The sequence below is a fragment of the Sceloporus undulatus genome, chromosome 2 (assembly GCF_019175285.1).
Source record: "Sceloporus undulatus isolate JIND9_A2432 ecotype Alabama chromosome 2, SceUnd_v1.1, whole genome shotgun sequence".
Taxonomy (NCBI): Eukaryota; Metazoa; Chordata; class Lepidosauria; order Squamata; family Phrynosomatidae; genus Sceloporus; species Sceloporus undulatus.
In genome coordinates, this window is record NC_056523.1 from 172,974,920 (window position 1) to 172,990,418 (window position 15,499).

The 15,499-nt window shown below is 42.7% G+C and overlaps 1 protein-coding gene across 4 annotated transcripts in view; it reads left to right on the forward strand.

The window, feature by feature from the left end:
• CTDSP2 (CTD small phosphatase 2) overlaps positions 1-15,499 on the forward strand; it is a 71,828-nt gene that overhangs the window by 38,949 nt on the left and 17,380 nt on the right. For 3 of the 4 annotated variants that reach the window (XM_042447984.1, XM_042447987.1, XM_042447986.1), the window contains exon 2: positions 15,236-15,387. In XM_042447984.1, the coding sequence (XP_042303918.1) occupies positions 15,236-15,387 (152 nt within the window). Of the gene's footprint in view, positions 1-11,302; positions 11,435-15,235; positions 15,388-15,499 lie in introns of those variants that run through there. The other variant, XM_042447985.1, reaches the window with a different exon arrangement.

The window sequence follows — 15,499 nt, forward strand, 5'->3', positions numbered from 1 at the left end:
GAGGAGACAGCAGGATGATTCACTGCAGTGCAAAACTGTGCCATCAAAATTGAAGGTGGCATGAGATGATGACCTGTCATTGACACAATTCAGAAACCACAACATTGCCAGAAGCGGGATCTGTGCCAGTCTGCACTCCATATCTCTCAGGCACATTCTGTACTAAGTACATCCAACCTCTATACTCAGATGTGAAATTAGCATATGCCCAACACATTAAGAGGTCATGTTTGAGATCCTATAAACCATGGAAGAATGGAATATTGAGAATAAGCCTGTATTTTTGTGTTGTTCCTTCTTCCCCTCATGTTGGGGTTTCTTATATTGCATCCTGGTTTTTTCAGCTGTGGTCAAACTGTTGTGTCCAAACTGGTTCAAACAAGCCCTTCAAACAAGGTTTGAAAAACAGGGTTTGAATTTGGTTTGGAAGACTCATTAAACCTATAGTTTGTCAGGTTGAATGTAATAATTAGCTAGTTTAGTCCAATAAGATGAAATGTATTAAGCCCTACATATAATAAGAAGGTAACAGAGTTGAATATTTTGCTTTGGCAGTTGTGGCAGCATATGGAACATCAGAGTCTATCCATGGGGTGGACCTGTGAGAGTTTGTATAATACAGAGGTGCCTTATCCTATACTGCATGAATCTCTATTCGGGTTCATGTCTTTGGGAGGGTATCTTTGATTTGTATGTGTATGTGTGTTGTGTGCTTTTAAGTCATTTCCTACTTATGTTGACTGCTGACACTATCATGGGGTTTTCTTGCCAATAGTTGTTCTGAGGAGGTTTAAAGCCATTGCCTTCGCCTGAGGGTGAGAGGATCTGACTTGCTCAAGGTCACCCAGTGGATTTCATGGCTGAGTGGAAATCGAACCTTGGTCTCCAGAGTTGTAGTCCAACATTCAAACCACTGATTCACAGATAAAAAAAGATTAGTTTCCCTTTTGGTTTTCTTCCTGTTACTGTGGAAATGGTTTTTATGTGGCTTTTTCTGGGGAGGGGATCCATAGTTCTCATCATGTCCATTATGCCATCCAAAAATGTTCAGAACCACTGGTATACAGTAATGGTATCTTACTGGTTTTATTTACCTTACTTTACCCCTTCTCCTCCATGTCTTGGAGAGGCATGAAGGATTTTGTATCCATTGTGTTAGTTTTGTAATTTGTATGTGACTTAAAAGCAGAGGTTTTCAAACTTTGGACTTCCAGGTGTTTTGAACCTAGAAGCCCCAGCCAGCTTGGTAAGTGGGCAGGGGTTGTGGGAGCTAATGTTTAAAACAGCTAGAGGAGCAAAGTTTGAGAAAAAGCTACCTAAGTAACACTATAGTACTTATGTCAGATAAATCTTGGGGGTTTAAAATCATAGCGGCATGGAGAAAGAACGCTCAGCACCCAAGGATAGTGGCTTGTATCATGATGCTCTCCTTGGTGTACAGTGGGCCTTTGGTATCCATTGAGCTTTGGTCCCAGAACCCTGCCGCCCCACCTCCCTGTGGATACCAAAATCTGTGGAGGCTCAAGTCCTCTTATATACAATGGCATAGTACAGTGGGCCCTTCCCTTACACAGGGGATCTGTTCTGGATCCCCCCACGTAAGGAGAATTCCACGTATGTTCGAGCCCCATTCAAAAGAATTACTTGTTCTGGGGTGCGTCGAGCCTTCTCCCGGCACGGCTTTCAGCGTATGCTGAAAGTCGCATAAGTCGCGGGCACACTGTAAAATGGTGTCCCTTATATAAAATGGCAAAAACGAGATTTGCTTTTTGGAATTTATATATTTTTTGAATATTTTCATGCTGTGGATGCTTGAATCTGTAGATCCAAAATACATTGGTGCAGAAGGCCAACTGTTCAAAACTCTATCTGGAAGGTAGCTCCAAGGTGCTTTATTTCATTGAGTGAGATCAAGCTAGAGAGAGAACTCAGACATGGATGTATGTGTATGTTTGCAGATATGAGAATTATGACATGCATGTCCGAATGAACCATCACAGGTCATGGAGAGACCTCTCCTGTCACCTCTATCTTCATCAGGTGGCAATATTTTTCAGTGGCAATGATTCATGAAGTCATCTGCAAGAAACCAAGGGGGTAAATGGAGATGGGGGTAGTCTTCCCTTCATGATGGAAGATTAAAAGCTTCTTGGGTCTGTGGATGCATCGGATAAATATGCAGCAATATCCAAAAGAGGGAAAGTGCTCTAAGTCTTCCATGTTTCCATGCCCCAAACTCATGGTCACCTAGCAGTTAACAGTACTGTTTCTTCCTGTCACCAGTATTTTTCCTTTTTCAAATGCCTAACCAGTTTTTTTCCCTTCCAAATTCTATAAAAAGAAACCCCAAAAAGCTGTGTTCAGAATAACATAAAAGTGAACATAGCTATCCAAAGGAACAAATCAGCTTTGGCACATAAGTTGCACTGAGTACTTGCAACTGAATATGTGGTATTAATGGTTAGAGTATTGGATGGGGAGATCCAGGTTCAACTCCCCACAGAAGCAGGAAATCTACTTGCTGACCCGAAGCCCAGTCATTCTCAGCTTAAACTATCTCAGAGAGTTGTTTGGAGGATAAACTAGAGAAAGGGAGAACCACATATATCACGTTGAACAGGCAGGAGTATGGGGTATGAATATAACTAATACTCATAAACAAGTAAACTTGCCTTTGGTGTCTCGTTCCTTGTTTCATTTTTTCCCCTCTGTAAGCTTCACAGCATGGTGTAGCGGTTTGAGTATTGGATTAGGACTCTTGGAGATCAGGATTTGAATTTCCGCTCAGCCATGGAAACACAGTGGGTAACTTTGGGCAAGTTGCACTCTCTCAGCCACAAATGGCAAACCCTCTCTGAACTTATCTTGCCAAGAAAATGCTAGGATAGGTCTGCTATAAGTCAGAGAGTTGCTGTGAAGGCTCCTAACAACTGCTGAATACTTGAGTTGCCATGAAGGGAATTTGGATATTTTGCAGGATGTTCCCTTCTCTTCCCTCTGCCTCTTAGTCCCTACTCTGTCTATCTTTGAGTGTGCAAATATTCTGGAACATATTATTCTGGCAGTTGCTGAGCTTCCCAAAATCCATTGCTACTTAGTCACAGATTCTGCTTTGGTCACAGAAAGCTCTGAAATGCTCCAAACTGTCCTCTTCTAGCCATTCAAAGCTTGTTTTTTTTTTTTTTTTTTTTAAAAAAGGTAGGAGCCATTTTGTAATTAGTTCCTGAGCTTCCTCTGGCTCTCTTGCTCTGCTACATGATGGCAGTTGATTCAGGAGAGCATCCTCCCAGTTGTATGAGAGGGGAAGATTGTATATAAAATATAGATGTGTGCTGGACAGGTTTTGTGGGAACAGAGGAGAAAAAGGAACAGTTTGAAATCAATCTTTGGCTGAAGTTGCTTGGGAGCCTCTGTTTTAAATGCACTGCTGTGCCGTATTCAAGACCATATGTAAGGATCATAGCTTTCTGGAAAAGCATATGCCTTTGTATGCAGAAGGCTGCACATTCAAACGCCAGATATTCCAGTAGGGCTTGTGGAAAAACCTTTGCTTAAGACCCTGAGGAGCTGCTAACAGTGTGGGCAACATGGAGATAACTGAATCAGTGGCTTGATTCAGTACGAGGGATGGGAATTCACTCTCTAGGTGAATCAGAGCTTCTAGATAACTAGTCCCAAGAGCTAGTTACTTATAATTAATTCCTGTTTTGCAGGAATCTAAACATGACCAAGTTATATTGATATTGTAATTTAGGTCCAAAACATACTGCAGAAATAATCCAGTTTGGGACCACTTTAATTGCCCTGGCCTAATGGGCAGGTATGACTTAGCCAGATCGACTGCCATGTCTGCATGCAACTGATCATGGGCAAGTGAAGTGGGGGAGGTTCTCCACAGGAAGGTAAAATGGAGGTCTTGATTCTATACATCCGTAGCCTCATTTTGTTCAGCAGATCAACTCCCTACAATCATGGGATCACAATCTCTGCTCTTGGGAAAAGTGCTGGCCATTCCCTGTGTGGCCTCCATGCTGGAAGGACCTCTGCTTTCTCTGCTGATCAACTAGGCTGCAGGGAAGGCTGTTCCTTGGTTTCCAAGATCACTGTTTTTCCAGCAGCAGTGGTTGGATGATGGGAGAGGCTGTGTGTGAATGCACATCTCCAGCTGCAAGCCTTTTAGGGTTGATTCACACTTCACAATGATAATAGTATGGTCTAAGGCTTGGTCTCACTTTAGAACTCTTTAGTGCATTGGTTTCCAAACTTTGGTTCTCCAGATATTTTGTACTTCAGCTTTCAGAATTCCTGATTGTTGGCCAAACTTTCTAGGGCATCTGGGAGTTGAAGTCCAAAACATCTGGAGGACCAAAGTTTGAGAACACTGCTCTAGTGTGTGGTGCTCAGACTATCTGACATGAAGAATGGGCAATTATTCCTTTCCAGTGTGTCAGGGACCAGCACCGTATTTGTGTCCATTGGCTACAATACTTTCTTGTCTTCCTGGAATCGGGGAGCAGCTGCCAATGGCTCAGGGACAGTTCCAAACCAGGTAATGCAAGATGTAGACACACCTTAGTCTTGGCAGGCAGGAGCCCTTGGGTATGAAAAGGCTTGAGTCCTGTTGCCTTATGTCAGCATTGCTTCAGTGTAGATATAATGGGTGACTCCAGCTCTGATGAGCCAGCCGGTGACTATTTTTGTCTTGTGGATTTACCGTGCAGTGAGGTGGGATTGCCAAGATCACTTCACCCTGTGAATAATGAGAGGGAAACCCCTCTCCATGTGGTCTCTCCCCTCTTCAGGAGCACTCTTATGAATCATCCCATTCACACCCCAAACATCCTGATTCTTGCATTCAGATAAATTTTGAAGTCTTTCTGGTTCCAAATACATTTACATAAAACAGTGTATGCATGAACATGTGTTTTATTCTATATTTGAAGCAAAAAAGAAAGGGAGATCAAGAACGAAAGAGAAGAGGTATTCTTCCAAGAACTGAGGCAAAACAGGATTATTTGTTATATTTTGAGGGCAACCATTTGGAAGCAAGAGGTGCGTAGGAACAGCATCTTGTGTGTGCCATCTAAGAAGTTTGGCTATCTCCTAAAGTTAATTGAAGTCATACCTTAATTACACACACATAAAAACATTAGGTTTGCCTCTTTAGTCCATTAATATATTTCCAAGTTGGCTGCTGGTACTGAACAGATTGCTCACCCTGAAGCAAAAATTTAAATACTGTACAATTTATGATCTCAGTCTTTTCCCCCTCACCCATTCCCAACCACTTTTCAGTATCATAACTGCTGTCTTTTCCTGGGGGCATTCAAGAATGGAGCAGTGTGTACCCGCCCCACTCCCAGCTGTCTTGCTTGACACTTTTGTCCTGCTTGGTTTCATAGTAATGCAAATTCGGAACTGTGGGGCAGATTTTAGACAGCTTTTGGGCAGTTTTCCTCAACCTGGTGCCAGTCCTCCCCCTCTCCCCTGTTGTGTTGGAGTAACACTCCTTTCAGCCATTCTGGCTGGAGATGGAAGGAGTTGTGTTGTCCAACAATGTCCTCAGGTTTTTTGTGGGGTTTGGGGGACATGTTCTGGAAGAGTTTATTCCTGACGTTTTTGCCTGCATCAGTGGTTGGCATTATTATTATTATTATTATTATTATTATTATTATTATTATTATTATCCTTTATTTATAAAGCGCTATCTTCAGAAAAGATGTAGCATCTGTGAAGATGCCAGCCACAGATGCTAGCAAAACATTAGGAATAAACTCTTCCAGAACATGGCGACATAGCTTGAAAAACCCACAAAAAACTATGGATGCCAACTGTGAAAGCCTTCGACATCACAATGTCTGAAGGACACCTAGCTGGCTGTTTTGAGCTAGTTTATGAGAGGAAGCCTGTGAAGATGGGAACTGACCACATGAAATCAAAATGTTTTGGAGAAAAAGTTTAAGTTTAACCTAGAGAAATAATTCACATTTTCTTAAGACTTTTAAGATTTTTTCAATATTTTATTATTAGCAGTACTGTAGTATCAATAGTTTCATTTGTATCCTGCCTTTTGATTCTTCACATTCCCAAGGTAGAACCAAAAGGTCATTGTCACCCAAAACACTTTTAAAAGTCAAGAACTAGAACAGGAATCCAGAAATAATAAAATACAAAATCCTTGTACTGTATAAAAGAGAAAAGGGAGGGAGGGAAGGAAGGAAGGAAGGAAGGAAGGAAAGGAAGGAAAGAAAGAAAGAAAGAAAGAATCCTACTAGTGTTTATAGAGGTCTTTAGAGAGAAAGCTTAGAAAGTTTTTCATGCAGATTTAAAATCCAGGGTCTATTTACACTGCACAATTATAGCATTATTTCCCTTTAACTGTCATGGCTACATTCCTGTGGAATCTTGGGATTGGTAGTGTAGGAAGGGGCATTTAGAATTCCCAGCCAGGGAGCTCCTATGGTACCTCCAACCAAACTAGAAGTGCCAGGTTCCATAGGACGTTGACATGGCAGTTAAAGTAGAATAATATGTTAATGTGCTCCAGATCTTGGAAACATTACAGTTTGGGGTGATAAGTCCCAGAATCCCCCTGAGTCAGCATGCCCAGAGAAGTAACATATCCAAGATCTGAGGAAAACGTGGTATTGTGTGCTTTCAAGTCATTGCCGACTTATGACAAACCTATCATAGGGTTTTCTTGGCAAGTTTCTTCAGAGGGGATTTGCCATCGCCATCTTCTGAAGCTGAGAGAATGTGACTTGCCCAGGGTCACCCAGTGGGTTTCCATGCATGAGCAGGGGTTTGAACCGTGTTCTCCAGACTCATAGTCCAATGCTCAAGCCAGTATGCAACACTGGCTCTCTGAAGAAAATAGTATCGGTGAAATGCATAAACATTTACTCATCCTTAGTGGTTGTTGTTGTTGTTGTTGTTGTTATCTTCCATTTAGTTCAGTTTGACGTACAGGAAACCTATCATGAGGGTTTTTTTTTTAGCAAGCTTTACTCAGAGGGGGTTTGCCTTTTCCTTCATCTGAGGCTGAGAGAGTGGGATTTGCCCAAGGCCATCCAGTGGGTTAGTATGACTGAGCAGGGATTCAAACCCTAGTCTCCCACAGCCCTAGGATGCATGTATGCTTCAGAAATAATACAGTTTGACACCACTTTTAACTGCCACAGCTCTATCCTACAGAATCCAGGGGTTTTGATATTTGTGAAGCAACAGCACTCTTGCAGAGAAAGCTGAAAACCTTGTAAAACTGCAAATCCCAGGATTCCACAGGATGGAGCTACAGCAGTTAAAGTGGTGTCAAACTGCATTATTTCTACAGTGTAGATGCACCCCTGGTTAGAGCGCTATATCATTCTGGCTTTTCTTTGCTGTGCTGACACTGGGTCCTTCCCAGTTCTGTTGCACAAATGTGTGCTGATGACATCTCAGTGGTTTAGAAATAAACTCTACCATAGAGGGCTAAAGAGACATGAGGCCCAGTGATTCATGTTGGGACTGTAGGGTGAACCAACTATTCCGGTACTGGAGAGCCTTTTGCTTTTTGAGTCCAACACTGGCACAAAAGAGAAGCATATAAAACTATTCTAGGCTGTCGGGATGGAGCTGTAGCATGGTGCGCTTCCTGAATCACGGGAAAAGGAAACTGGGAGCAGTCAAGGAGACGATTTCCTCCTCCCCGCCTAGTAACTGTCTGCTCCTTCCCAAAGTGCTTTCCCCCCTCTCTCTGCTTGAGAAATTATACTCCATTGCTACAGATATTGGAAAGATCTGAGATTGGGGATTACTGTTCCCAGAATTTCACCAAGAGCATACTGTCTGGGGGTTTGGGGAATTGTAATCCTCAAAGCCTAACGTTTCCAAGGTCTTTTGCCACAAGTGTCAAAGGAGTTGCCCCTTGCGTGACCAGGCTTTGTGTACACAGCCCTAGCATCTACAAGGATAAACAGCAGTTTCAAATACACACTGAATTGCTGTGCTTTCTCTGGCAAAAGCATTGGATGCAGAGGCTTCTGAAATTCTTTGCAAATGTGAAAGAAACCATAGGACACCCCCATGATGGATGGGGAAATCACCACCTTGAGAATCTTGGGCCTCCCCCTCCCCCCATTTTTAAACCTCATGTATAGAAAAGATATACTTCTGAGCACAAAAGTTAGAATCATAAAAGCCATTGTATTCCCTATTACTATTTTTGGATGTGATAGCTGGACAGTTAAGAAAGCAAATAGGAAGAAAACCAATTCATTTGAAATGTGTTGCTGGAGAAGATTGCTGAGGATACCATGGACAGACAAGCAGCCAAACAAATGGGTGCTAGAACACATCAAACCAGGAATCTCTTTTGAAGCTAAGATGACTAGACAAGGCTGTTGTAGTCGAAGGCTTTCATGGCCGGCATCCATAGTTTTTTGTGGGTTTTTTGGGCTATGTGGCCAATGTTCTAGAAGATTTTCTTCCTGACGTTTCGCCAGTATCTGTGGCTGGCATCTTCAGAGAAGGCTGTTGTACTTTGGTCACATTATGAGAAGGCACATCTCATTGGAGAAAACAATAATGCTAGGAAAGGTGGAAGGAAGTAGAAGAGAGGAAGGCTGCATGCCAGATGGATGGACTCTATAAAAGAGGTCAAGTGTATGAATTTGCAGGATTTGAGCAGAGCAGTGGAGGACAAGGAATCTTGGGGATGTCTCATCTACAGGGTTGTCATGGGTCAAGATTGAATCAAGGTTGGATAACAATAGTAGAATTAAGATTTGAGAGCAGCGCCTTGCAAAATCTCACGTGTGATGAATTCAATAACATTTTTTAAAAAAAATTGTTTATGCTATTTGTTTTTCAGGCTGTATCCGCACTGCAGAAACAATCCAGTTTGACATCACTTTAATGGCCATGGCTGAGTGCTATGGAATTGTGGGAATTGTAGTTTTGTGAGACATTTAGCCTTCTCTGTCAGAGACCTCTGGTGCCCCACTAAACTACACTTCCCCAAATCCAATTGCATTGAGTCATGGCAGTTAAAGTGGTGTCAAACTGCATTATTACTGCAGTGTGGATGCAGCCTCACTCTCCTTTTGTAATCGGATGACTGAGCAAAGTGTGGCCTACAGCTATTTGGGAGACTACCACTCCCAGTAGCCCTGACCAGCATAGCCATGAGAGAATGGGAATTGCAGTCCAGCAACACACAGTTCTCGCCCCATCCTGTCTGCTCAAGGCAGGGACTGGGTGCATTATGTGTTCTTGAATTTCATTCACTTAGTAAATGTATGCCCTGTTTCTATCACATACACATACAAAAACAGTTTCAACAGGCCTTATGAGTGGAAGGAAAACAAAAATAGAGGAAGGAAATGTATTCAGAGGATCTCCTACAGAGACTCTGCTTTCATGTGGAGATTGTAATAAGACAGAAAACACAGATACCTAATGTTAAGGTCAACTGCCTGTGTTATCCTCACTCTGTCTCCAGAGTGGGTCTGTGTCATTTACAGTATTCCTTTTTGCTCCTCTCTGTGGCAAACAGAAGCCAAAAAAATTCTGCAAAAAATGTAGAGCGAGAAAGAAAGAAAGATGTCTTTTAGTGTGCATGCAAATGCTCTTTATTTGTACAGGTTGCAGAACAGATTGCCTGGGGCATACATAATTCAGGTTACCTGGCCCCAGATGCTTAGAATAGTAATCCCCCTCCCCATTGCAGCTCTCTTTCTAAGCAAACCCCTTCTGCTGCCACCAAACAGTGTGTTCCAGTAAATCCTCCACTCCCCAGGTTGTGCATAGGAGATGGTACAGAACCACCAGCAGCCTCTGGGTTTTCCCGCTTTGTCCTGTTCTGAATCCTGCAGGGTGGGTCTCAGCACTGGAGGGGGACTGGAAGTCTGTCTGTCTCTCTAGCCTTTGTTTTGAACTTGGCTCTGAGGTTCCTGCAGCCTTGCTTGTTGGCTGTATTTGCAGCAGATGTAACTCAGCTGCTCCTGACAGCTGGCAAGGGCATCGTGGGGTGGAGGGAGAGAAGAAGGAGGAGGAAGGGAAGGGAAGACATTCCTTCCATATTTTGCTCCACTGCTAATGAGTTGCATTGCTGTAGCCTTTCCTTTTCAGCTCTAGGGATTGAGGAGACATTAAAAATGAAAGGAAGGCCTGCTGTGAAGAGGAAGGGGAAAAAAAAGGAAAACACATGGTTCAGCTCAGCTTTTCCCCAACCTAATGCCTCCCAGATGTGTTGGTTTAGAATACCCACCACCTCTGAACATAAAGCTGTGCTGGCTGGGGGATGATGGGGGTTATAGTCCAGCACAATGGCAAAGTTCTGCTGAGGTTCTCTTAGGCATTCTATCATCACAAGGGTTCTCTTCCAGAAGAGGGTGCGGTGGTTCTGTAAGAGCCATGCTCAGGGACGTAGCCGGGGTGGGTTCTTGGGGTCTGGACCCCCCCTTCCATTAGAAAAATGAATGGTGTGTGCTGCTGCGCTGCCGCACCCAAGCCCCATTATAATGGTGGCACTTAGTCTGGACCCCCCCCCCTTTCCTAAAATCCTAGCTACGTTCCTGCCATGCTTCTTATTATGTGTCTTCATTTCCAATGTATGGCAGTTCTAAGGCAAACCTGTCATGGGGTTTTCTTGGCACATTTCTTCAGAGAGGGTTTGCCATTGCCATCCTCTGAGGCTCAGAGAGTGTGACTTGCCCAAGGTCACCCCATGGGTTTACATTGAGCTGAGATTTGAACCCCAGTCTCCAAAATCATAGTCCAGTGCTCAAACACTACATTATGCTAGCTTTTAGCATGGCTAAGCCTACATCTTCCATCTCTTGCTAATTGACCTGAGCCATGCTAAGGGCAAGGGGAGAGTCTTCAATTCCAAAAAACAAATCAGAAGATCTTTATTTTCTGCATCCGGATGAGAGACAGAAGCAGTGGTCTACATTGGTGGGTTTAAGACAGACAGACAGACACAAATCCTAATTTCCCACTGCCTATGTGTGTTAAATTCAGAACCCAGGGAAGGTACTTTCTTGGACTACAGCTCCCAGAATCTCCAAGCCAAAATGGTACATGGAAGTTTAAAAAGTTAAATTTATCAAGCAAGTGTGCCTACTCAAGTTGGTTAGCAAGAGTTGGAAGATGGCCTCCCCGTTTCACAGGACTTCATCTCCCATCTCTTCCCACCCACTTGCTCAATTAGTAGTACAAAGCCCTTTGAATTTCCAGACAGTGCAAACAGCTTGTTTATCATTAACCAAGCCCAGAGCCAGGAGGGAATGCCTTTGCCCTCAGATGAGCAGCTTCTGTGTGTTCGTTCTGTCTTTCTTTCTGGATGTTCTGCAATGGCCTTCGGAAGAAGCTGGGGCGTGAATGTGTGGACAAGTTGTTCTGGATTTGAGCATGTGTGATCCTAGGGTGGAAGATGTAGAATATAAAGGTGATGGGGGGCGCTTTTATCTCTGCAGTACAAAGCCTTGTTGTTGCTCCTTTTTTTTCTAGGTAGCAAATAGAAAATTAACATATTTTCCTGCAGCGGTTATCTATTAAAGGGGACTTATTGCTTTAGGATAGCATTCCAAACCATGATAATCTACGTGCTCTTTGAAGTGATACAGTCAACCACCTCATTCGTAGAGATGAGGCCTAAATCCAGAGATGTGGCTTAAACTCTAGATTTGCTAGTTCAGACTTTGGACTCTTCATGTTTTCCTCTGCATGAATGTGGTCACTGGATGCTTGACATGGGTGAATGTACCTAATGATCTTCAGTGGTAGGGATGCTTGAGGAATTCAATTTTTGGGAGTTACAATACAGTCTAATCTGATTTTAACCCTGGCTCAAACCTGTTGGAACTTGGTATCCATTGAAGCTACTGAAACCAAACCCCACTGTACATTTTTTCTGCTAGCAGATCTCAGGTGAAAGGGCTGCCTTGGGAGGGCTCCTTGCAAAATCCTCCAGCTTTCTTTCCAACGGAAACCTTATTGTTCTGTCTGCAATGAATAGGCTCAGCGGCCACAGTTAAATGCATATTTGTGCATCCTTCTCCTTGGTTCCTCTCCTTTCCTCTTCAGTTAGCAGATCCCTGCAGGGTGTGTTTGTGTGTAACCCAGTTCTAACCTTACTTTAGTGGTGGTGACAGCAATACAACGTACACTGTAGATTTGGTAGACTTGCATTGCCACCTGATGGTAAATCCTCTGCATTGCAGTGAGATTTCTCTCAGTCTCCACATTATTTAACAGGCTACTGGCTTCACATTAACAAAAGGAATTGCTTTCTCCACTGGTCATGGCTGACTTGCGGAATGCTTTGCAATAATAATGCCTCCTATCCATGATTACATGTCTTTATGGATAAAACATCTATTAACAGAGAGAACTAAGGCTTCCATTTTCCAACCGTTGTACCGTTGTGACTGCAGACTGATTTATTTATTAGTACACCCTAAGGTGAGACTAGCAGCAATTCACCAGAGAACATTTTCATCAGCTGCACCAATGTACTGGAATAAACTTCCAGAAGAGCTTTGTATGACCTCTACATTGGATGCCTTCAAAAAGGCTTTAAAGACCCACCTCTTCCGATTAGCACTTCCTTCGGACTCCTTATACTGTCCCCCCGATACAAATGGCTAATTGCAATTGATAGATTCCATGTTTGGTTTACTTGATGTTTGGTTTTTATTGGTTTTTATTGATAGATATACTGTGATGTTTGCCTTTTATGATGTGAAATTTTTAAATGATTCTGTGAACCGCTTTGATCGTCTCGGAAGAGCGGTATATAAATAAAGCATATTATTATTATTATTATTCTCTGCAGCTCAGAGGAAGGAGCTGGAAAAGGATGACACTTGAAATGGGAAAAATTTCATTTCTTTTAAAAGGATCTAGTTGAAATTGCTTTATGTGTAGCTGAGGCTGCTTGAAGCTTCCAATGAAAGCAGATCATGAGCAGAGCTATCACAGAGTTCAGAAAATGTCTGCATTTCGATTCCATTTTCCAGAATGGCCCAGCCAGCATGGCTCCCATTCTGGGAGTTGGTGCCCAAACTACTCCAAGGTTTGGACTAAAAGTTGTCTTTAGCATCAGAGAAGATTTTGCACAGTCCCTTATCCTTCCATAGAACCTTTTAAGGGTTCCCAACATAGGGATGTTATAACTTTTAATTTGTAGGCTCAGGGCTTGATTGTCTGAAACAAACAAAAAGGGAAAGTCCAAGAGCATAGTTTGGGAAAGTTTCTTTTGGGGACTACAAATCCCAGAATCCAAGAACAAATCAAACAAAGGAGGCTGGCTAGAGTGTCTGAAGCAGCAAACAAGCATAATAATAAAACTATCTGTTACAATGAACGAAGGAATAATAGTAAACAAGAAACAGACTTGGCAGCCAGTAACAATAAAAACAAATATACCCCCTCGGAACATATCTTGCAAAGAAAACCCCGCAATAGATTCACCTTAGGGTTCTCATAAGTCAGAAACAACAACAAACTGCTTAGGTGCCACTGACAGCATGAATGGAGAGTAGTATTTGTTTTTGGCTTCAGATGAATGTAGGTGGGGAGGGCAATTTGAGAGTTTGAGGTGCTATTCCTTGATCTGAAAAGTGGCAGAAGTCAGGTTGCTTAGAGGTAGACCTTTGCAACACAAGATGGACTGTCTCTAAACCAGAAATTGCCATTCCTATATATAAATTGTTAAGAGCTGTTGAAACCTACCGGTATGTCAATGATTTCCTTTGATGGAGGCATCACTCGGCACTGGCAGAGAAGCAAAACTGACAGAACTGCTTAGAACCAATTCCTGTTGGTATCTGTGAAGCATCTCACGTTTGAAGCCATCTGTGCTGATATCCCTCCCTTGCGTTTTAACTCTCCCACCTTCTTTTTTTAGCTGTTCCTCTTGAACCCCATCCTACAGTCTCTCTTTAGCCTTGCAAACCTTAGTCCTCTTAGAACTGTGTATTCTCTGTACTGAACGTGGCCTCCTCAGGTGTTAGGAGACACTATTAGATTCTTCCCTCTCTCCTGATAAGCAATCACAGAATAAATTATGTGAGCTAGCAAGCACTAACAATAAACTGTGCAAAATAACATCAGGAAATTCTTCATTTATATAGACTATTCATATATTATAACAAGCCATAAAGTGATTTGCTGAAATCAAGTCTGATAACAGTGCTTGTTAGGAAGCCACAAAATGCAATCTGAAGTCATGGTTTGTTGTTGTCTTACAAAATCTGTCTTGTCTAAACTATGGCTTGTCATGATGTTTGCACTTACAATCAAGGCTTGTCTCTGGCATTGGCAGTTTTATGATAATTGCTGGAGAGGATATTGAATACCTTAATACTGTCGAGAGGTAGTGGGGCCTGAGTCTTAAGTGTTCCATGAAAGTGGATACATTTGGGAAGGAGACCATGTGGGGTGGTCAGGGGATGCAAACATGGAACTGAAACTTGGGCTGTCTACCATTGTTATATTCATCCATTATATTAAGAATTGCACAGTGTTCAGTAAAGGTGACTTGTGTATCAGGCTGCTGTAACAAAGGGCTTCTGTAACAAAGATTACACACAGAGGTCTGGAAAATTCACCTGGCCATATTCCAGATGCATGCCATCGGTTTCCAGTCCAGTTCCCAAAGTCTTTAAAAGGGAAGGTATCTTCTGAAACGGTGGAGGGTTTGTTGGGCTTTTAAAAGGAGATGATGTTAGGCTTCGCATCTTAAAACAGCTGCTTATAAAACATGGCAGCTCAAGATGCGATGTTTATAAAGATGGTTAAATCCCTTCTCGTTAAAAATCCTATGCCATTCAATAAAATGCATGATAACTGTAGAAGCAAAAGTACTGCATATGTAAGTAAAAAATAGCCAAGAGTTATGTACACTTGTCTGCTGGCGCTGGCAGTTGGCACACACAGGGTGGAATATGCATCTTCCTATATGGTACAATTTGGAGAGGGTGAATGTGCATGTAGGGTTTCCTGGCTGCCTCATAGTATGCTCAAAAAAGGATCAGTAAAGGAATTTGCTGCTGCCTCCAACAGCAGTCACCACCTTCCAGATCCTGAACAAAGCTTCACTTAAACTGCTTTTTCCCCTGAAAACTTGTCTACCTACTCAGGAAGAAGAGTTGGTGTTTAAGACAAAACCTTTTCCCGTGTCTTAGCTCTGTGTGAATATAACAAGTCTTATGGAAGTTTTCCCCTTTTTTTGTTTCATTTTCAGTCTTGGTGTCCAAATCCTCCCCAAAGAAGCCTCGTGGCCGGAATATCTTCAAGGCTCTCTTCTGTTGCCTCAGAGCACAGGATGTTGGGCAGCCAGCCCTTGGTGGTGGAGAACATGGTTCACACAAGGAGGAGACCAACACCATTGCCAAGGTAAGCAACCACTGATGCAGTGATCGCCTCAGAGAGTCATAATGGGCAGAACTAGCAAAGCTTGAGCTGCTTTTCCGCAAATCCTTTCTCTGTTCCAACAGTACATATTTGT